Genomic DNA, 22,632 nt, shown 5'->3' with positions numbered 1-22,632 from the left:
GGTTTTTTGGCGTATTTGGCGGACTTAGCCGTAGCTGGTCGAGCTGCTAAGATTGAGATCTTTATCACATCTTACTTTCCTACAAACATTCTGTGAGTCAGCAAGATGGCTGCTTTGATAGGACTAAATGGGCTGTTTGTCTCCTGTGATCTCTCCTCCTTACTGCCTAGAGCGGAGAGGAATATGGAAATCCCGCACACTTTGTTCTGAGGGGGAAACGAAGCTGTGCATTCATCTCGCTGCTGTGAAGATAAGGGATTAAAAGGAGGAGATGTGCCTTTGCCACTCTTCCATCACTGTCAAGTACCAGCATATTGACTGTGACTATTGAAGGTGCATACAGGTGTTATATCTCTAGTAAGGCTGCACTGTGATATTGGAAGCCTGACTGTATTGGCGTATAGTTATTTAACCATGTATTTGATGTTTGTAGTGGTGGTTTAAACGGATTATTGTGTGGTTACAGTCTTTGTAACCCTAATAGTGTGGTATATATAGATGTTTTAGGCAATAATCCCTTAAATTGCAGTGGAAAGAAACAGATAAAGCATTTGCTTGTCATGTGTGTGGAGTATGGTGACAAAAAAAATAAACGAAATAAGTTACGGTGTGTAAAAATTGGGCCCCGAGAAAGCTATATGACAAGAGATGGAAGGCTTGATCGGTATCCGCCCATTTTTTCAGCCTAAATATGCCATCAGACAATATTTCTCTATCTAAGATTATTCTGAGAGCTGATCTGTGACGTTAAACATATGATCCGTAGCTCAGAAGTTAAGGATTACTGCAGCTCTGTGCAAGACCTGTTGGTTGCAGCACCCTGCAGTTCCCCCTCCAACCACTGACCTCGTGCACGGCTGCAGAAACCCAATGTTATTTAGAAAACATGTCATCAGTCTGGCATTAAAAAAAATAACCAAATATGACTCAAACCTTCAAACTAACTAAGACTTTCAATACTTTTACATCTGACGCAACTGAGCAACTTTACTCAGCCCAGTACAGTGAGTATCAGAACGCAGCAGAACTAGCAAAGACTACTAACAATTTATTTACGTCAATGTTTGCAGATATGAATGGCAATAGATATAACAGATATCAACATCAGCCCACAATTCTCATATTGGTGCATCCCTTTTGCAGTACTGTGTCGATTCTCAATAGCACAGTATGGATTTTTTATGAATAATTTACATGACAAATCTTCAGATCCCACGGTTCTGATTGGATGAAAATATCAACTTTTCTTTTGCTTAGATTTTGTGCATGTAATTCTATGACAGTTTTGCTAAATTTCTGATTAAAATCCCTATATATACAACATCGGAACCCCTGTATCGTGATTTCTGCCATTACACAGCCCCGGTCACTAGACAGGGAATAGTAAGGCTTGTATTAATGTGAGTCTCTGTGCTATATCTGTGTTCAGCGTGACACAATAGAATGGTTCAGAATTCAGACATCCTGCATTCCTACATTTCATCAGTCCGAGTCAGATGCCTGCGCCGGACACAATAGAGCTGAGTTTTCGAATACTGGCAGCTTATTTATAGACTCTCCTGGGGTATTCCCATTTGCTTTAATAAAGCAGGTCAATTTTGAGACAAGCTTGAGCAAGATTCCTCCCTTGTGTGGTTCTGTTGAATCTAGCAACTGGAAAAAGGATTGCATGGCTCTTTGTTTGTCTCAGATAAATGACCCGTTTCACACATGCCATTCTTTTATGTCACTTAGAATTAAAAAAAAAAAAATCATGTTTTAGTAGAAATAGAGTAAGCAGCCTTTCTAGTACGAATCATTAGAAAATATTTGAACTCCTGCACTCTGTAGTAGGTAGCTGCTCTCCCCGTGGCTCTCGTGGCACTGCAGTGTAGTGAGTGACTGAATGGCTCATGATGAATACACTGTCATTCCTGCTCAATGCTGGGGGCTTTATACCCCTCTAGCCCACGCCTGGCATTAGTAGGCAGGGTGTCAGTAGGTCCATATGTATCTGCTCCAAAGAGGCTAGACTATTCTTTGGCAGTATTTCTCTGCTGGGTGCAACTTAAAGTAGCTGAAGAGGTGTCCACAAACATTTGGTCATGTAGTGTATTTAGTGTCTCCTCTGCAGTTATGTTCGGATGCTGTTAACTCTGCTGTTTGAGATTTGTGATCATCTCCCTCAGTACACATTGATCCAGTATTCCTATTAGGAGCATACCAGCCAGTGTGAGGATAATGAAGTGTGCATAATCCATGTCCAAACAGCTGTATTCTCAGTCACTATGTAAATGAGAGCTCGCATTGCTGTGTGCGCTCAGTGAGCCTCTACCACAGCTCTGGATTGAAGGGGAAAAGAATACTTGCAGTGAGCGGCCTTACATGAATATGAGCTAGCTAGAAGGCATAAATTAGGTGTGTAAAAGCTTTGGCATGTCTTAACTTGGCCGGTGGGTATTTCTGGCTGGAGAGAGCGTTGACTGTTTAACTTGTATTTGTGTCTCAGCCATTGCTGCAGTGATGTCATTTTGTGGTCAGGAAAAGGGGAGTTCACTTGGCTTGTTTAGGCCAGTATGAGTGAAGCAACAGTGATTTCCTTACTCTTTGGCCCCTCTCTTCTCATGTGAGGAATCCTTTCGTCCTGCTCACCTCATGGTACTGCAGCTTCCAGCAGGCAATCAGATCAGTAGCCTGCCAAGTTCACAGTTTTGATATGGCACAAAGGTTATGGGTTCAGTGAGCTGGACACCTCTCGCAGATAACCCCAGATAACTTTGTACTTCAGCCAAGTTCACAGATTTAACAGCTACGGTTTCGTAAGGCCTGTTTATTCTGTAAGCTATTCACATTGCTCAGATTCTCAAGCAGAGGGCTGCTATCTCACAGGCAATATTAAAATGGCACATGATTGGGCCTGAGTGCAGCGTTCTCATTTTCCTGCAGTACTTTTTGCATCTCCGACTAAGTACTTCTGCCCAACAACACATCAAGAACTGTTACTACAAGCAAAGACACGTCACACCTAAGTAGCTGGGTTCTTTTGTTTGGTCAGTACCTTCAACTTGGAAAACACATCATGATGTTGAGGACTTTTTGTAGGAATGTAGGAATTGTGTATTGCCTGTAAATCGATTGTATTCGCCGTGGCTCATTTGTGTAGCGTAAATGCATCTTGAATTCAGGGTCTATCCACACTTTGAATATACTTTTGTACTTAGTCATGTAGATTAGACTGTTTGCTAAATGCCATACATGTCAATGCAACGATTGCATTTGGTGATGGTTGAAGATATCTGCGTAATTACAGATGTACAGTAGATAGCAGTGCTTATCAGTATCAGGCTGATGTTGGCAGAAAACTTTGGATCAGATGTCTAAGGGCAAAAAACAATGAATCTGATCCAATCCAAGCACACACACACTGATCTGTTGTTAGTTTGGGCGTGATGGCCTACTTTAGATACTTTTACATAATAAAGAAGTTTTAATGGGTGTCAATGTTCTCATAGAAATATCTAGAAAAGCAATTTTTTTGGTATCTGCTTCAAATTCAAAATCTCACTGTTAGTAATGGGACTGATTATACATAACTGAACATTAGTGAACACTGTGTGGACAAAAAGAACCTGGCAATACGGTACATATCACAGTCAGAACAGTGGGATCTTGTGGTTGGGGGTTTAAACACAATACAAACGAACCACTGTCTGACACCAGTCTTTACATGTGAGCTGTTCATTACAAAGCAATACTTTGTTTTTGAGAATCAATACAGAACTGCAAACATATCGCAATACTCTGATTTATCAATATTTGCTTACACCCCAATCAAACACTAAACAATTTCAGTTAATATGTTCTCATTACAGAATGAGTTTGTTCATCTACGTTGGAGAAGATGTTCCTACATTAGTCATTTTGCTCATGAGTTGACATTTTATAATTGACATTTCTTTCTAACTTCAGTAAGGTGAGGTTTGTCATGGCAGGTAAGTCTGGTTAATGTTTTGCTTGACTCTAGCTCAGATCTCTCCTCTACTTCATGAGGTCATTTAACCTTCAGGGTGTTCTCACATCGCTAATGTCTCTGTATTCAAATAGCTTTGATCATATTTAGTCTTTTCTCTTTTCCCTAAAGCTAGTGCTTATCTCTTTGGCACTCCACTTTGGGTAGTTCGGTAGATTAGGACAGTGCTTCTCTTTCTCTTAGTCCCTCCTTCTCCCCTTTTGGCCATCTGCTTTAAAATGAATGGCCTTCATGTTGAAAACTAAGCCAAATCCGGAGTGACCGCTCTCTCTCTCTCTTCTTTTTTTATATATAAAAGATATGCAGTAATACATTAGTTCTAACAAGTTCTAACAAGGAAACTTTGATCACACATGTAATATAGCATATCTTTACTGTAAAATATACTTTTAAATAAAAATTGCTTAATACCGATACTGAAAAGAAATTCTGACTATTTGATAATCAATCAATTAATCGAGAAAATAATCAGCAGATTCAGTCCATAATACAAATTAATTAGCTGGGAAACAAGCAGCTTTATTTATTAACTTATTTATTTTATTGGTTTGTTTTCAACAGATATTTGACATATAATACAAGGAATATATTGAAGTGGAAAATTGTAAATTACTGTGATACCATAAAATCTAGGGGTTTTCTGAGACTGTCATGCCATTAAAATCTCATACCGTTGCAACTCTAATCATAAGTGTGGCTGCAGGTACACTTTAGTTCTGCATACTTTATTATACATTTTTTCACTCTGGCTACAGGAAGTACACAATGTTTTGACAGCACTTAAAGATCTACAGTAATGCCGTTTTGGTTATGAAAGCTTGTGGGGTGTGTGTGTGTGTGTGCTGTTAATGTGTTTTGATGCTATGTCGTATTTTGTCCTGTTTTTCCCTTTTTCCTCTCTTCCCAGCGTTTCGGAGTTGGGGTGTGTCTGCTTTGAATGCGAGTGTGTAGAACATGACAAAGGGATTCAGAGTCTTTAAGCTGCTCACACGCTCCGCATTTGCCCTTCGGTGTTTTCCAAGGCTTCAGGATGGTTTCCATGCCGTGTCCTCACCGTGCACTCGCGGTGCCCTGCCAGATAAAAGCCCCCCCTTTTAGTCTGGCTGCAAGTCTTAATTGAGCTGGGGTGTCGGCAGAGCTAGAGATGCCCCCCATCTTCCACATCTCCAGACTCTGCAGGCACACATGTGAAGACATCATCCCTTTCTTCTGATGTGTCCTTAAGAGATTCCCTCTCCGTCTGCTATGCTGCGTGGCTACGTTTCTGATCCGTCTGCAGATCCAGAATATTCATCCATAATAAGGCCTTCACTGTCTGTGCAGCCGGCTGATGAGAGCCCGGGTGGAACCGCAGAGCGGCGGCCGCTAGCGGAAGCGGAGCTGTGGTGTTCCCGCCCTCCCCCATCACCCTGCCCTCCCTCCTCCTTCTCCTGCCTTCCTCTGGAGGGATCAGTGACGGGGAGACGCTTTTTGATCCCGCCAGCTCATGCTCTCGTACGCCATATCTGCCTGACAAAGCTCTACTCAATAAGAGATGAGCCTCTTCTTCTGGCACGCATTTTACTCCCGACTCCTTCTCTTTCCTTTGATACAGCAGAAGAGTGTCAGAGATTTAGGGAAGGTTAATTCAATTACTCCGGGGGGTAGAAGATAAAGAGGGCGCACGGGCCTAGGGTTCGAGGTGCGGAGGAATTGTCTGTCTGTCTGTCTGTCTGTTTGTTTGTTGGTTTGTTTGTTTGTTTACTTGATTTGATGTTGTCACGCAGATCGAGGATAAGCCTGCTTTGACCAGAGGTGCCTGAGTCTTTCAGCCTGCTGTGCCTGCTCCCATTCCTCCTCACCAGCAGCTTTGATCTGCAGTCATTAATTCCAGCAGCCATTGCCAAAAAAGCCCTCTGATGAAATCTCGCTAAAAGTGTAAACAGGAAGTATGCGTCATGCGCACTGCCGTTAGACCAAGGACCACATGCTCATGCTGGAACGTGGGGAACATGAGCCTTGTTGCATATAATAGGATGGGATGCTTGATGAGATCAGGTTGACCTTTTTTTTTAACTGCCGTGCTCGAGTGTGAATTAAGTTTTGGCGTTAATTAGGCAAGCTCTTAAGCAAAGATGGTCTCGGGCTAAGTGGACTGAGTGTGTGTTCTTTGAAAACTCGGCAAGGTGATCTTGGGTGACTCAAACTTTCTTCAGCTAAAAGAAGCCACCCACACAGTTGCCAAGGCTCCACATGAAATGGGAGGATTACTGGTGGGAGCAGAGTATTTTTAAATTCAGACATTATCTCCACAAAACCTAATTATTACTGTATAAAATGGATTTAGAACAGCCGTGACCGTGAGCCTTTTGCATAGTTTTTAACTGGTCCATTAAAACTTAATTAAACTGACAAACAGGCCGTAAATATTTGACCACACTTTAATGATCATAATCTTTAAAAAATGCATCGAAATGAAGCAATAGCTGGTATCCTGGGTTGCTTACTGTTGTTATTTGCTTGCAGGAATGGCATCTTGCATCATTTGCACATTGAACCTGGGGTAAAACTAATGGATATGAGTCTGAATTACAATATATTTAATACAAGGGTATTTGCATCTATGCTGAGTGAACCAGATAGACTCAGAATTTACACACTATATGTCCAAATGTTTGTGGACACCACTTCTATTGAGTGTTTTCAGCTACTTTAGGTTGCGTCCATGGCTTTTTAATAGCTTGTTAAATTCTCCCTTTTTTGAGTTTGGTTTTGCCGTCTACCCACCTCCAACTGTGCTCTCTGAGACTCTGTCTACTGTTGGCAAAGCGGCATAGCTCGGGGTTCAAACTTACGACCCCCGGGCCGTAGTGTTGGGGTATTAGGCTATTGAGCCACTCTGGGCCCCTACTTTGCACCCATTGTGGGCACAGATATGCAAATGCACACACACACGCACACACACACGCACACACAGCTTGTGTATTACCAAAAGAAGTATTACCAATAGAATAGGATGATTTGGATCAGATAAACATGGACCTATTGGCACCGTGCCTAATTCCAGGCATGGGCTAGAGGGGTATAAAGCCCCCCAGCACTGAACTGTGGAGCAGTTGAACTGTGTTCTCTACAATCATGGTGCATCCATCCAGTACTTTTGTAATGAGTTGGGGACAAAGTGAGATCCTCCACCTTGACCTCCAACGTCCTCCACCTTGACCTCCAACAAACATCAGATGCTTTTTCCAATGAATGCAATCAAATCCTCACAGCAGTGCTCCTCCAAAATCTAGTAGAAAGCCTTCCCTGCATAGAAGGGGCTCTTACCCCAACAAAAGATGGATAAACTCTAGACCTTGACTTCAGATAAAGCAGTGACTGAGCTAGTGTCCCAATACATTTGTCCATATATTGTATAAAGTCACATAGACTTATTGGACAAAGTCTTTTGCCAGCTGAAACAAAGATTCATGTGTACCTGAGTGACAAAATGTGGAACTGCTGCATCTCCTCTGTGAAACATGGTGGTGTGGGCTTCCACTGTAACTGGCTCAGTTGCCTTTGTTGATGTGACTTTAGACAGCAGTAGCAGCATGAATTCGGAGGTGTAGAGAAGCACCTTAACCGTCTCAAAACAGGTTGATTTTAGCCTTACAGAAGGACGCTGACCCAAAACGTCCAAAGAGTCGAATGTTCCCAGTGTTCCTAAGGCCTCAAACCAATTGGCAGCATAACAGAGCAGGCAGAACATCACTGAGGAAGATGCCCAGCGTCTGGTTGCAGTCAATAAACAGCACTTAAGGATTTCTGGACTTTGGACAGCCATTGTTTGCCTTGATGAAGAGGCAGCAGTAATAGTCACATGGTGGTGATGGAATGTGAAATAATTATGCAACAATTAGTCCGGAGCCAACTGAGCAGTTACTCACGGTCTCTTAAAATGGGAGGACTGTATATAAAAAGGAGCATAGACTTTACTGTATATATTATTATTTAGTACTGACTTGCAGAGCTGTGATGTATTAATCATGGCCTCACCTGTACCCAGCCTGCTGTAAACATTATCTTCAGTGATTGAGTCATTATTTATCTGTTCTATGAAAGTGATTATTTAAATGATGCTTTGCATGCAGGCTCCAGAGTCAGATGAGTAATTAAGGGGCTGTTTTCCTTGGTAATGACATTAGCCATCTCTGAGGCAATCACACGGTGAATGGCAGAGTACTAACAGCTGCACACTTCTGCACACACACACACACACATACACACACACACACACACATAAGCAATGTGAGAACGACATAAGCAGTCCCTATACACCTCTATTTGGAAGTGTTCAATTGTATGTGAGTGTAAGTAATCAACAAATAACCCAGGATATTAGACATTGCTATGTTCAGGTTTATTTACTCTTATAAATAATGACACATTTTTTTTGTTATTTTAAACTTCAGAATATTGGATTTGAAGTATACACAATGCACAATTCTTTTGCAAAAAAATTAACCCCTGTATTGCTTAGTGTGGCTGGTAGCAGTCTCACTAAGAAATACATTTACAAACAATTTATTTGTTTAAATGTATTAAATTATTGCTAAAATTGGTTTCCTGGATCCTCATTTAGAAACATTTTTGACTGGTTGACTTGTCCAGTTAGTGTTATTCTATCCATGAACTTACAAGTCTTACCGAACAGTCAGTGTAAACAGTAGAATTAGAATATGATTAAGTTTAATGTTCTAAATAAAACATGGACCAATATTTCCATCCCTTTATTTACAGCTTTACAATCTTTATAGCTACCTGTCTACATAGCTGTAGCTACAGCTATTCAATGCACACTGTTCTTCAATTAGGCTCAGCTATAATCTGCTATGGCAGAAATAATGAGTACTACTAGTTCATATCTTATTATGTAAAGAGTGAATGGGGTAAGATCTGCCAATCTGAAGGTAAAACAGATACAGTCTAGCAAGGAGAATAGTAATCTTGTGCAGTGTTTATGCTGAACAACTGTTAGCGTCCAATTCTGCTTGCCCTAACTGGGCAACTCAACCGAACGGTCACACGTGCTTTTCAGGGTAACATTCTTTTTTGCTTGCATCAACCTATCATGTTACTCTGAAAACAGAGTTTTCAAAAATCTCCACCTTTGAGAGCATTTTTGAAAAGTTCAGTTTTCACAGACGTTTTGTGTGGACGGACAGCCAAAAATATCCAGTTACGTGTGAATGGGGCCTAAAGTCAACAGAGAATGCTTTGTTCCTCTGACATTCTTCTAGTCTACACTTATTGTTATTGTTGGTGTCCTTTAAATACTCTTATATGATAAGATTTATGTTTTTACTGTGCTATTATAACTCTTCCCTATGTCTAAATTAACATGAGTGATAAAACACAGAGGGAGTAGAGTAATATCTATTTACATTACATAGACACATTTTTTCAAACCACAGCACACTTATTTATCCAGTAAACAGCAAACAGCGAAGATTAGTGGCTGGGAATTCTCCTGTGAGCCTAAGGCAGGTCTTTGCAGGCCCTGGAGGAGGAGGAGGGAGTGTTGAGGGAGTGTTGAGGTTGGCAGGGGGGAATCTAAAGCAGGAAGTCAGTCAGCGCTCTGAGCTGTGACTGCAGAGGGAGACGCGCAGGATAAGATGGATGCAGCTCTCGGCTCCCCCGGCCTGCTGTCATAAATAACCTGCCCATTGATCCGCTGTAGTCTTTCGTTCTCTGCAGGCCCTCTCCCCACATTCATCAGGCGGGAGCTGATGTGTTTGCCTGCTGCTTTTAGCTGCCGATTACTCAGCCACCCTACTTTCACCTCCCCACAATCCGTCACCAAGCGTGCAAAATGGGGCTCATTATGGCACATAGGAGTGATTCTGATGTCATCTAGGTCTGGGAGGACTTGCCATCTTCTAGAGCACTCTCTGGCTACTGCACAGAGGAACCAGAATCGCCATGACCTTCTCAGTCCCTGGAGTACATTGGGAATGGGCAATACGTCTATACATTATAGTTATCGGAATGATGTATTGCATCAGATGTGCTTTTCTGAGTATATCTTAGATGTTGTCATAGTTTAAGGCATTCAGGAACTGCATGCATCATAAAAACATAGATACAGACCACATATAAAGAGCGTGTAAACAAGTGTACGTTACATTAACTGCATAAACTGAATACGAATCATTTAAGTCAAATCAGATTTGTATAGGGCTTATAAAAGTGGGTGTTGTCAAAGAACCTGTCCTACTCAGGTTGACACTGGATAGCTGGATAGAACAACACAAGTGACAATAAGAGTTATAAGAATGGAACAAAGTAAGCCTAATTATTATACAGAAAAGCCGTGACTAATGTTGGAAGCCTACCAGACGTTGTCAGAGACGTGTGAAATCCATCATTGCAGTGTAGACAGTAGTATGAACGTGTAAAGTACATAGTGTGGTTTGAGGCAGGTGTGTAATGTGTAGAACCAAAGAGCTCTAATCCGAGTCAGGAATTAGGAATTAGACATCATGCCTAACAAAGGCCATGGAAATTAAGCATTAAGGGGTTCAAATGTATGTACGGTACCAGTCAAAAGTTTAGACACACCTGGTAAAATGTGTGCTGATTATCATCTTAAAAACACTTCAAGTAGGCTGGAGTTGTTTGTTAAACTGAACGGAGGGTACTTGGTCAAATAGGCTGTTAAGGCTGCTAAGGCTGCTATTCACACACACACACACTGCCAGGGTCCTACAACATAGGTCTATTTGTACACCCCCCCCCACTCCAGGCATGATATCCTAACTACAGTGGATACCAGTGGGTGTGTCCCCAGACTACTCATTTTTGTTTTCTTAAAAAAAAAAAAAAAAAAAAAAATTGATCCAGAAGGGCGACAAGCATCAGCAATTAAACCAGACAGGAGGGGCACTGGACACAATATACAGTACTGTAGGTGTCACTGACTTCTGCTGCCTGCCTTAGACCAGTTGTCTTCCCTTCATTACCAACTACATTGAAGTTTACATGGACTCTACACTATTATCTTCTAATTGCTGCTATTATTTTCTCTTTTTCTAAGGTTGTAAAAAGTGCTATACAAATAAATGTGATTTGCGCCCCCCGTCTGTGACCAGATGAGATCCGATTTTACTTTCCCACATAAAAAAACTCATTAACATGCTCTTAATTTCCATTTTACTTCTTGTAAACAACAGTTTCTCTTTTGTTGGCCTGCTCCTCAAGACTGTGAACCGTTTAGAGGAATGGTAGGGGTTCTACAATGCCATGGAGCAATAAAGGCTTAATTTCTATCAGAAAATGCAAAGGGCTATTTAAACTGCAAGGGAAGTCTGTGAATATACCAGGCTCACTGTGAACTCCAGACACTGTATAAACTAGTTCAGTTTCACCGGCAGCTCACCTGATCTACTCTAACGAAGGCCTGAGTAGATAAACTGTAAACTGTAAATACTGGAAATGGCTTGAATAAGTTTAGACATTCACATAAAATCACAGTGCATCAGCTGGGTATCTGTATTTACTGTGATGTTGGTGTATTGTCATCAAAAAAGAATAATTAAGCGAGAGATATAAGATATTTTTGCACACACAATTCCTGTAATTTAAAGTCCATAATTAACAGCAGCTGATTTTTTATAGTATTGCAGGTGCGTTCTGCCCAAGTTTCGTGTCTTATATGTTTTGTTTTATGTTAACATCGCTACCATGGTGTCGGCATCCTTATCATGGCGTTAGAATCGGTACCATGCCAGCCGTCAGCCTCGCCCAACATTGGCACTGCGGCTGTAGCATCACCATCGCTGCATTCGCATCGCTACCGTGGCAGCCTTTACCAGCATTGCTACTACTGTTTTCCCAGTATTGCTACTACTGCAATGCCATCTGCTAGCCTTGTCCAGCATCGCTACTATGGTGTTAGTCAGAAGCCATGTTCATGAGGTCCTGGGCCCTTCACATCTAAAAACCATTAAATATGTGGTCTACATCTTAAGGCTCTGAGGGTGAGGCTTGAACAAGTAGGGTCATGTCAAATGGTACATGAACCCAGACTTCCCATTGTTGAAATTCCATTGGCTCATTGCTTCTGTGCAGCCAATGGCAACCCTGCAAAACTAGTCTTGTCATATCGCCCAGCTTTAAGATGATGTAGTGGTTGAGGATCTAGAATAGCAGAGCTCCTCATCTGAAGAGCAGGCTGAACTGTGGAAAAGCATTGTTGAGGTCAGTGGGATGCAGGCCTCGGCCGATCCTACCTGATGAGAGCATCCTGTGAATAAGAACGAAGAGTGAATCACACTGCTGGATTCAGTACTGCTGGAATTTGGGATGGAGGTCTAGCAAATACAGGGCAAGCACCTGCATGCCAGACCAGAAAACAAACTAAGCACAAATCCTTCTAAAAATGCATCCATATACATTCCTTTACTGTCCTGTGAGTCTCTGAGGTAATGCAGTAATTTATGACTTATACATTTAGAGCATGGCCAGGTTTAAGGGTCAGCAGAAATGGAAAGTTAGGTCGGATACAACCAAAATGGTAATGAAAGCTTTCAGCTCTGTCCCGTTTTCACATGCCTCTCTTTAAAAGATCAGATTTCTCTGGCCTTTGCACGTAAAGACTGGATCTAAACTGATGTGTGTGAGCGATTGTGCCAAAGAGAACACACTATTTATTCTTTGTCACCGACAAGAGCTTGATCTATTTGCTACTAAAGGCCACATGGCTCTCATGTTGATACAAAGCCACAGTAAGCTGGCTCTATCTGACCAGTTCAGGTCTGGCTGGGCCATCAAAGTATAAAATCCCTGGACTTTATAGCCATCGCCTCTTTCCATTATTCTTGAAAGCCCAGTCTTTGTTCCCTCAGTGCAGAGATCTTCTGGTTCAATTGGCAGAGTACCGCTAAGATATTTCTGCTTTGTCACAAAGCCTCTCTGCTTCCCTACACACACACACACACACACACACACACACAGTCGCTCTCTCTCTTTATCTCTCTCACTCGCAGAGGCTTGTCTCTCAGAGCCTTTGTGTGGCCTGGATCTGCCCAACCTTTCTTTAACAGGTTGTTGCTGTAGAGAATCTCTCTCTCAGTGGACTGTGGGTCTTCTGGATTTAGTGGATACACCTCACCTCAGACCAGCTCCAGGACTGGTTCATCTGCACTGGTTTATTTCAGAACCCAGGGTGTAAAGGTGACATCATTTTGTAATTAGTGCTGAGTGTCGAAATGCAGTATTTCTGCTGCTGGCTGAGTACTTAAAGCAGCATTATGTCGTATTTTGCCGTAAAATAGCAGCTTTAAAATCTTGTTGACGTTCCGATGACGTGTTAAAGGGAGAACAGCGCCTCTATCGTTGCTACTGTAGGCTTGCCACTCTGCTGAGCCCACACACTGTAACTTTGGAGAAGTGGGAAGGACAACGCTCTCCAGTGTAATGCTGCCTAACCTATCATCTTTGTGTTAAATCCTGTTATATTACTCTGCTGCCTCAGTCCACATGCTTCTTTACTTTTAAGTGAGGGTTCTGTGGCTCTGTACTTGTCCAGAAATGCCAGTGTAAAGTATGTCCTTTAAGGGTGACTCAATTACAATTGCACAAATTACACTTCCCGACTGTAGGGGGAGCCCAGGAGCAAGAAATACCAGTTCTCGCATAATGCTGCTTTAATTACTATTGAGCATTGAAATAGGACACTTATAGGACATTAAAAGGACACTCGCTCCAAAATGATTGACAGACTTCTGATTGGCTGCTGTAGGACCTTCTTTTTTTTTGCTACTAGCTCTCCCTTTAGTTGAGGATGGTAATTCACTTTTACACCACTGCCACTAATACAAATCACACTCTGAGCTCCACGACCAATAGAAAGCTGTATGTGTTGATTTGTTGACAGTTGGATGCAAATGTGGGCTGTAGAGTAATCAAGATTTTACCCGAATATGACTCCCATTACACAGCGTTGCTCAGTCCTATGCACACTCTGAGATTACAATGTGCCGTAGCAGCGTTCCAGCCTGGAGTGGGAGAGACGTTGAAAATGTGTTCTCAGCATTTTATCCATCTGTATTAATGAACACACACACACACACTAGTGAACTAGGGACAGTGAGCACACACACACCCAGAGCGGTGGGCAGCCAACTCCAGTACCCGGGGAGCAGAGAGGGTGAAGGGCCTTGCTCAAGGGCCCAACAGTGGCAGCTTGCCGAGCCCGGGAATCGAACCCACAACCCTGTTATCAATAGCCCGGAGCTTCAACCGCTGAGCCACCACTGCCCAGATCCGTCACTGAAAGTGAGAGAAGCATGTGAACTGAGGCCATATTACAGGATTTTACACCAGTATGCCTCAGGTTATGCAGTGTTATGAGTCCCGTGCTGCAGTTAGCAGTGTGCCGGGGTTCGCCTGTTCTTACTATGACGGTCAGTGAAGCTTCCACATGATTTGGCAGCTGCTGTTTAGGTAAAATATCAGCTTCTGTTGGCCTCATGTTCTCTCGCACTGTTCACTGTTCTTCATGCTGTGCTTGTTTTCGCATTAACATCGGCCTTTAAGGTGAACGGGTTTGATTTGAAGATAGACAGATGGGTGTCCTATAGGGCGCTTTGCATTCGATTCAATAACGACATGCTGGGGTTTCTGTGATATGCTCGGCTTTTGGATAATGCTATCAGATTAGCATATTGCATCGCTGCATGCATTATTCATCTTGTGTCTGCCTCCCCAATTAGTCGAAGTGGAGCCTTTCTCCAGAGAAGGTTTAACATCTGTGCGACCCGGAAATCTTTGAGGAGATTTGGGGCTAATCAGCCCAGAGACATTCGGAGGCCCTTGGAATTAACGGGATCTGGTGAGCATGGTGCGTGTGTGTGTGTGTGTGTGTGTGTGTGTCTGTGTTTGTTTGCGGTAGAGTGTGTGTGCTTGTGTGTGTGTGTGCCCTGGTCCATCGAGAGTGCAATTGTCCTCTGGGGAAAAGTTGCCGTGTTGAAGGGGAGGATCAGAGGAAGGTAGTGCCCCGACAAAACGCCACTGCCATGTCTCTCACAGCAGGCGGTGCCCCCCGCCTTAGAGACACACACAGATACACACCGAGACACATTTAGACACAAGCACGGCGCTCTTTCAGGTACTGACTTTTCTGACTTGTGTTTTGTAGTTTTTCCTCAAGATGTTTTTCCTGTCAGTGTGCTTTACATATTCTACATGAAGTGTCGTAACCCCGTCTGTCTGTCTGCTTTTGCCGAAAGCCACTCTGGCTTTTGTGTGGTTTGTTGTTATGGGGTTGAGTGCCTGCGCTCGTCTTCCCCGCCCTTTTTTCTTGCCTCTCGGGAGGTGTGTAGCGATTCAGTGTCTGGATACAGAAGCGAAACCTCAGGTGCCTGCCTCTTTCTGACAGATGATTTGCCTCACCCGCTGACTCATTGCCTCTCTGTCTGCCTTTCTGACTGCAGAATACAACAATATGAAATTCTCATTTTATATTGTTGTAAGAATATTGTCAGCTCCTTTCACTTATTAGAAAATGTATTTGATTTTGTCTACTGAAAGTTCTATTCCACTGGCAGATCCTTTTGCTCGTTTCAAGCATTATTTCTTGACAAGTTCAAATATCTGTTATTTCCAACAGAATAAGACACCTGCTTATTTAAGGTTTCTTCCGAAATCAAGGGTATTCATTTATTTATTAAGTGTTTATCCTGCATTTGTTGGAGTAGCGGCCTCTACTGTGTGGCGAAGACTTTCTACTAGACTTTGGAGAAGCATTGCTGTGAGGATTTGATTGCATTCAGCAATCAGCGACAAAAGTGTTAGTGTGGCCAGGGTGTTGGATGATCACCATGCCACCCCACTCCATCCCCAACTCCCCAACTCATTCCAAAAGTAGAACACAGTTCCACTGCTCCACAGCTCAATGCTGAGGTGTTGTATGTTCATGGTATGTTCTTGTGCCAATAGGTTCATGTCTGCTATCTGATCCAGAGAGTCCTGTTCTATTGGTAGTACTTCTCTACAGGGACAAGACATGCTGGGTATGTGTGCATTTGCACATCTCTGTCAGCCAAGATTACAACATAAAATAGCTGAATGCATTCATTAGAAGGGGTGTCCACAAACATTTGGACATATGCGGTCATATCAGAATATTATGACCACCTACCTAATAGTGGGAATAACTGCCCTTGGCTCGGATGATACTAGTGAGACGTTGTGTCATGGGCCCTGCAGCCCACAGTGGTGCGTCGATTGCTCATTGTTTCCCCTCTGGCATCAATGATGTCTGATAGGGCATGCTGGGTAATAGGGTACTGGGTGAAGAGTGGTAGCATCTTGGAAACTGCTGACTTTGTGGGACGTTCACCATAGTGAAGGTATACTGAGGATGCATTTCTCGCACATTAAGTGCCTCCCAATGGTATAACAGTGGTGCCCTACAGGGCGTTGATGCCAGAGAGGAACGACGGCTATGGCAAGTGGTACAGAGCAATCAGCCCGCCACTGTGGAGCAGCTAACCTCTATAATGAACACCTTCCATCACCTCATACAGTCCATGCCATGATGTGATCTCGCTAGTGTCATCCATGCCAAGGGAGGTTATTCCCACTATTAGGTAGGTGGTCATAATTTTCTGATATGACCGTGTATGGTGTGTTTAGACTTCTGGGACTTCTCGCCTGCCTGCCCGCCTGCCTGTTTGAAGCCAGTGTTTAAGTGTCGAGACAGTTTGACTGACAGTTTGACTCTCGGACTCTTTAGAGAGCAGTTCACTGACTGGGTTAAAGCTCAGTCCAGCAGCACCGCCTGCCTCTCCTCGTCTCACCTGTTTTAGTCCTACTTTTCATCCAACCCAGACACAACAACCTTCACTCCAGGGACTCCACCCTATCTCCTCCCTCAGTTTTCTTTTTTTTGTCGTCTCCCCAACCTTCCTTCCTTCTCCTGTTTCTTGTCATTTTTTGTCGATTTTGGTTTATTAGGAGAATTTTTCAGGGTTTATTTGTAAACTCCCCATTAAAACCAGTAGGGAAGCGATGCCTGTGCGGAGGGCGTACCTCCAGAGGAGAAAGGTAATGCATTATTCTTTGTGTGAGCACAGCGCTGCCGCAGGATAGACTGTCAGGGGATGACAGCTCTTTGTTACCTGTTTCCCTCCTCTGCTGTTCAACCATGTCCTCTCCGCTACCTCTCTGCCTTGTTTCCTTTCTGCTCTTTCTTCTGGATTGTTTGGGTTTTGTTAAAAAAAGAAGGAGGGGAGCTCTCTTTTTGCCAACATTGCAGCTTGTGAGGAATATGCTCATCTCCCCTTGTCTTCTTTATTGTAGGTTAGAGAAAGAGGCCAGCATCCCTGCACACCCTCACCCAAACCCCTACTCTGATGAGCAGCTCCTTTAGGTCAAAAACGGGGAACACACCAACATCAAATTACCCACTGGATTTGAAATATGTACACTAGGTGTCCAAATGTCTGTGGACACCCCTTCTAATGAGTGCATTCAGCTATTTTATTTGCAGCCATTGCTGACACAGATGTGCAAATGTGCACAGACACACAGCTCGTCTAGTCTCTGTAGAAAAAGTACTGCCAATAGAAAAGCTTAGACTTTTAGACCACTGAAGCCTTATTAACTTGTATTATATCATAACAATATTTCTAAGAATTGATACAATTGATTGATCGGGACAGACACTACAGCTCAAAAAGTATCAAACTATGCCTTAAGTAAATTTTGTTTAACGTGCAGTTCTACAGACCTCATAGAACCATAATATGCTTAGTAAAGTATTACAATGGACACCATCCCTCATGCTCAACTCTCATGCTGGGGGGCTTTATACCCCTCTAGCCCACGCCTGGCATTAGGCAGCATGGTGCCAATAGGTTCATGTTCATCTGCAACAGAGAGTCCTATTCTATGGGCAGTACTTCTCTACCGGGACTAGACAAGCTGTGTGTGTGTGTGTGTGTGTGGCTGAATGCATTCTTTGGAAGGGGTGTCCACATACATTAGGACATGTTTGGCCAAGACCTGAACTGCAGGAAGAACCATTGATTTGTTTATGTTGGTCCAGTTGGGGAATGCAGGGGGGGAAATGTACAAGGGAATAGCCCATGTTCAAAACACATGGAGTGCGTTTTCATGGGGTCAGAGGTTGCTGAGTAGGCTGAGTTTTGAGAAAGAGAGCGAGAAAGAGAGGGAGAGCGATATACCGCAATGGAATGGCCCACATTGTGAACACGCATGAGCCACGACTGCAGGCCTGTACAGCACAGTATCCAGGAACAGCTGGGAAGAGTTCACATAAGGTTCGCCAGATACAGCCTTAGTGTAGTTCCAAATGGAGCTCCTCACCGGAGGCCTGTAGGCGTTAATTGGCCAAAAAAATAAACATGGTAGTCAGTAGCTTCTCAGTATGACACTGGTTTATCTTTTACATCTCGCATCACAAGGTTTTGGATAATACACCCAGTCATCTGTGAGCGTGCAGATCTTTATCAAGCCTGATATGGGAGCTGTTGTGACACTAAGAGCAGTGGTTGCATTGTTGTGTGCTGTTGGGTACTGAATAGCCCTAATGGTTTATCTGCTACACTTGCCTTAGTATATTGCCCATAATGTGTCAGTGTAAGTGACACAATAGGTACTGCTCAGGCTGTGAGACTGTGTGGTGTGTGGTGTGTGTGTGTATTATGAGTAAGACTGTATCACCACTGCTTTGTTAAGGTTCATATTGAGCAAGTGAATAGGTTGTCAGTGCTGTGTTTACAATGGACTCTGTGATAATACTGAATAATGGTATCATGGTCATCATTACATTGCTGGATTAAAGCCCTTCTGTTTGGGAGGACTACTTTGTTGGTATATTTAGGAGCCCAGTGGTATGTCATGTCTCGGGTGTTTAGTGGTGGAAACACTACCACATTATATGGACAAAAATAATGGGACACCTGTTTTTTCTGAAATAAAGGATATTAAAAAGAGTTTGTCCTGCTTCTGTTGGATTAGTTGTCTCTCCACTGTCCAGGCCTTTTGTTTGCTATATTTTGGAGCATTGCTCCGAGCACTTGGTTGCATTCAGCGAGATCAGGATGCTGGATGATGATGATCACCACCCCACCTCATTCCACAACTTCCCAACTCATCCCAAAAGTGTGGGATAATGCACCATCATTCCAGAGAACACAGATCTTCCACTGCTCCACAGCTCAGTGCTGGGGGGCTTAATACCCCTCTGTTTATTACAGAAGAGAAGATGATGTGGGGCAGATATCAGAGGATCGCTTACAGTGTCTATAGACTCCACTGGCTAAACCGCTCCAGCAGACGAATGGGTAGACAAAGGCAGTGATGCTCAAGGCTCACCGTTTCCCTGGGCTGACGCCGGCTTATCATGGATGCTCTGCTTCACCAAGTCCGGTCATGGCCAGCAGAATCACTGGCTGAGATCTGGCAGTGTTTAATCACCCATTGAGGAAAGAGGAAATGAGTAGTCTCTCGGTCTCCTCCAGGAAATTAAATCTGCTCCACGCACTAAAGCAGAGTAGCAGGCTGGCTTTGTTTTTTTTAAACTAACAAATCCAGTGGAATGAAACCCTAAAGTCAAACCCAATGTGCCGGAGGAGTAAACGAGCAACTACATAATAGAGCAGCTACTAATGTGATTTCTCTCTCTCCTTCTTTTTTTGCAGTTCCTGTGTCTCAAGAACATCCGCACATTCCTCAAGGTGTGCCACGACAAGTTTGGGCTGAGGAACAGCGAGCTTTTTGATCCCTTCGACCTGTTTGACGTCAGGGACTTCGGCAAGGTGAGTTATGTCACTTATGTTGACATACCGGGGCCAGCGGAGAGCCATTCTTGTAACAACACTCACATCGTTGGACATTCGTGAACCACGTGCCTCGCTGTGTTCTGCATATACAGAGGGTAACCTGTGAGGGTGTGACTGCTCTGCACTGACTGGATAGCATCAGCTTTGTCTTTGACTGCTTATACTGCCCATATACTGTATATATACTCACACACACACACTCACCTACACAGTGCTCTGCTAAAGGGATAAGAAAAGTGAGTGTAATTCTTAACTGGTTCTACTTGGGAGACTTTATTCCCCCAGTCAGATTTCCTCCCTTGCATGTTCAGATGTTCATGTGAGCGTTAAGCCCAACACTTTAGGGTCAGCAGTATCTATGTGTGTGTCAGTGAGTATCTGTGTCAGCATCCATGTGGGAAATGTAAGTGTGTGTGTGTGTGTGTGTGTGTGTGTGTGTAGTTTTCTTATCAGTTCCTGTAGTGATAAGAGGAGTTGGTGTCATTACTCATGATTGCTCCCTTATTTGTCTCCAGTGGTGGAGATTGCGTGCTATCTATAATTACAGATGAACTGATGCATGCAAATAGGTATTGTGGCAAATATGGCTGATATCCAGTATATCATCATTGTCATCATTTCACTTTTTGACACTGTTCAAATCTGGAAGATGTTCTTTACATTGTGTCCAAACAGCAAATGAGGTTTAACGCCTCATTGTAGTGCTAGCTAGCCACGGTGCAATGTGTAACTCCGCCCATCTCCATATATTTAAATGACAAAACAGCCCATTTTCCATCTCATTTTCCTCCTCTAAACTGTCTTTCCATCTTAAGTGTCTCCAAATTTCGGCTTTCCCCATGTCAATATTGGCCCATTTTTAATGTCCCCCCAGAAATAAATAAACCCTTACTCCGCTATAGCGAAAGAAGGCGGGGTTACACTCAAGAATGAAGTGATTGACAGCCTTGGCTGGAAGAGGTCTGTCGTCTGCAGGACCTACATGGCTCCCTTTCTGTTCATTACATGGATTAGCTGAGTTGTAAAGGAACTTACATGAGCTGCACTTTCACTTTTGGAGCGTCCACTTACCGGACAAACTGGGAATCCAGGGGAAAATCCGCTCTGCTTGTGTGATGTAAGCTCAGTGTCTGGGCCTGAGACACACTTGAGGAGTCTGGGAGACAGGGTCAGGTCCACTGAAAGAGTAGGCGAGTCTGGCTCCACCTCTGGTCTCTACCGCGAAGACACTTTTTGACTACATGGCGGACAGTTTTGGCTTCATTACTACAGAACGGAAAGGAATGGGAACACAGCGTCCATGTTCTCTTCAGATATTGTGTCCAAATTTCATGATGAATGGACCAGTAGAAATGCTCCAAAATAAGTTTGAATAAGACATAGTGACTGTATACAGTATGTAGCCCATATGCCAATGTTGAGGCCGTTCTGGTTATGTGACCTCAAGATTACAAACTCATTAACTGAGGGAGTGTTTCCTCTTTGGTTTGGTTTGGAGGTAAAAAAATAAAGCTCACCAAAATACGTCACAACAAACCACGCGAGAATGTTCTCTCTGCTTATTGGTCAGTCCTGTCTGGGGCGGGGCAGGAAAGTTAATACAGGAGGAAGGTCATGTGTTCTGGACTAGTGCATATATCTGTGCAGTTTAACATTGAGCAACAGCAGAGCTGTAGTCGTTAATTTTCTGAGCAGTATACCAGGTTAATACCTGCCTACAGGAGCCGTTTAGCTTAAACCTGCGGCGCACACCTGAAGGGTCTTACTTAGGTTGTTTTGGTCCGTATCCAAGTGCGATTGCTGCGTTCACACCTGCCCAAACGAATCACACCAAGGGTGAAAACGAACCACGACCCAATTTGCCTAGACTAAAAAGTGCAGGTGTGAAAATGCTTATTAAAGCTGATCATTGGTGTTCTAGGTGGGGGACCTGGAGTTGGATGGGATGTAACTGAGCTGTTTAAAATGCTCAGTCATGTTCCACTACACGAGGATATGTTCACTGACACATGGCTGGGACTCATTAGATAAATCTCACCAAACTTGTGTGGAAATCCAAATGAATGAATGTGCTTAATCTGAGGGAGATGGAAAGGGGAAGCAATGGGGAATGAAGGAGGGCGGAGCAGGGAAAGAAAGATTAATCCTTTCGGGAGAAGGTAGACTTTAACAGATAATGCTGGGGACGGCGCGTGAGAGTCAATGAGCTCACGGAAAACAATATTAAAATCCTCCACCACGCTGAATCAATCTCGCACACACTCCACATGTCAATGCGAAAATTGTGTTTGCGTCGACTCGAAGGTGACGGGCTTGTCTTGGCATTGATTTTCCATTAAGGGCAAGCAACACATTACAATATATTGAAGTGGGCAGCTCAGCACTAATGTGCCTTACATTCAAATCGTTTGCCTCTCACTCGTCCGAGATAAATAGAGCTAGTCTGTATTCATAACTAAATGATGGACAGCACTTTTAATCCATCAGTACAGTAGTGTTGAACTTGTGCCCTGAGTAGTAATGAATCTCACTGGTCACATGACGGATATGAAAAACATAATTAGCTGAGTGCAGAGTTGTGTCCTCTTGCCTGATATGTCTTTACCGGTATGACTTAACCTGTGCTGATCATTCATAAAGATGCTGCTTGGATGGTAATGTGATCAGGCATTTGTAGTGTTTGTGACCGATGATTTGTCTGGGATACAGGGGACAGTGTATTTTGAGTATATTTGAGTTACGTTTCCTCACAATATGTGGGAACACCCCCACAAGACCTGCCTGATG

At 43.3% G+C, this 22,632-nt stretch overlaps 1 protein-coding gene across 8 annotated transcripts in view; it reads left to right on the top strand.

Moving 5' to 3' along the window:
• vav2 (vav 2 guanine nucleotide exchange factor) overlaps window positions 1-22,632 on the top strand; it is a 230,445-nt gene that overhangs the window by 44,427 nt on the left and 163,386 nt on the right. For all 8 annotated transcript variants that reach the window (XM_072662696.1, XM_072662695.1, XM_072662693.1 and 5 more), the window contains exon 2: window positions 19,705-19,821. In XM_072662696.1, coding sequence (XP_072518797.1) covers window positions 19,705-19,821 — 117 coding nt within the window. The remainder of the gene's footprint in view (window positions 1-19,704; window positions 19,822-22,632) is intronic.

This window comes from Salminus brasiliensis, chromosome 18 (assembly GCF_030463535.1).
Source record: "Salminus brasiliensis chromosome 18, fSalBra1.hap2, whole genome shotgun sequence".
Lineage (NCBI taxonomy): Eukaryota > Metazoa > Chordata > Actinopteri > Characiformes > Bryconidae > Salminus > Salminus brasiliensis.
The sequence above is the reverse complement of the archived record's forward strand: the minus strand, read 5'-3'. Positions and strand labels throughout refer to the sequence as shown.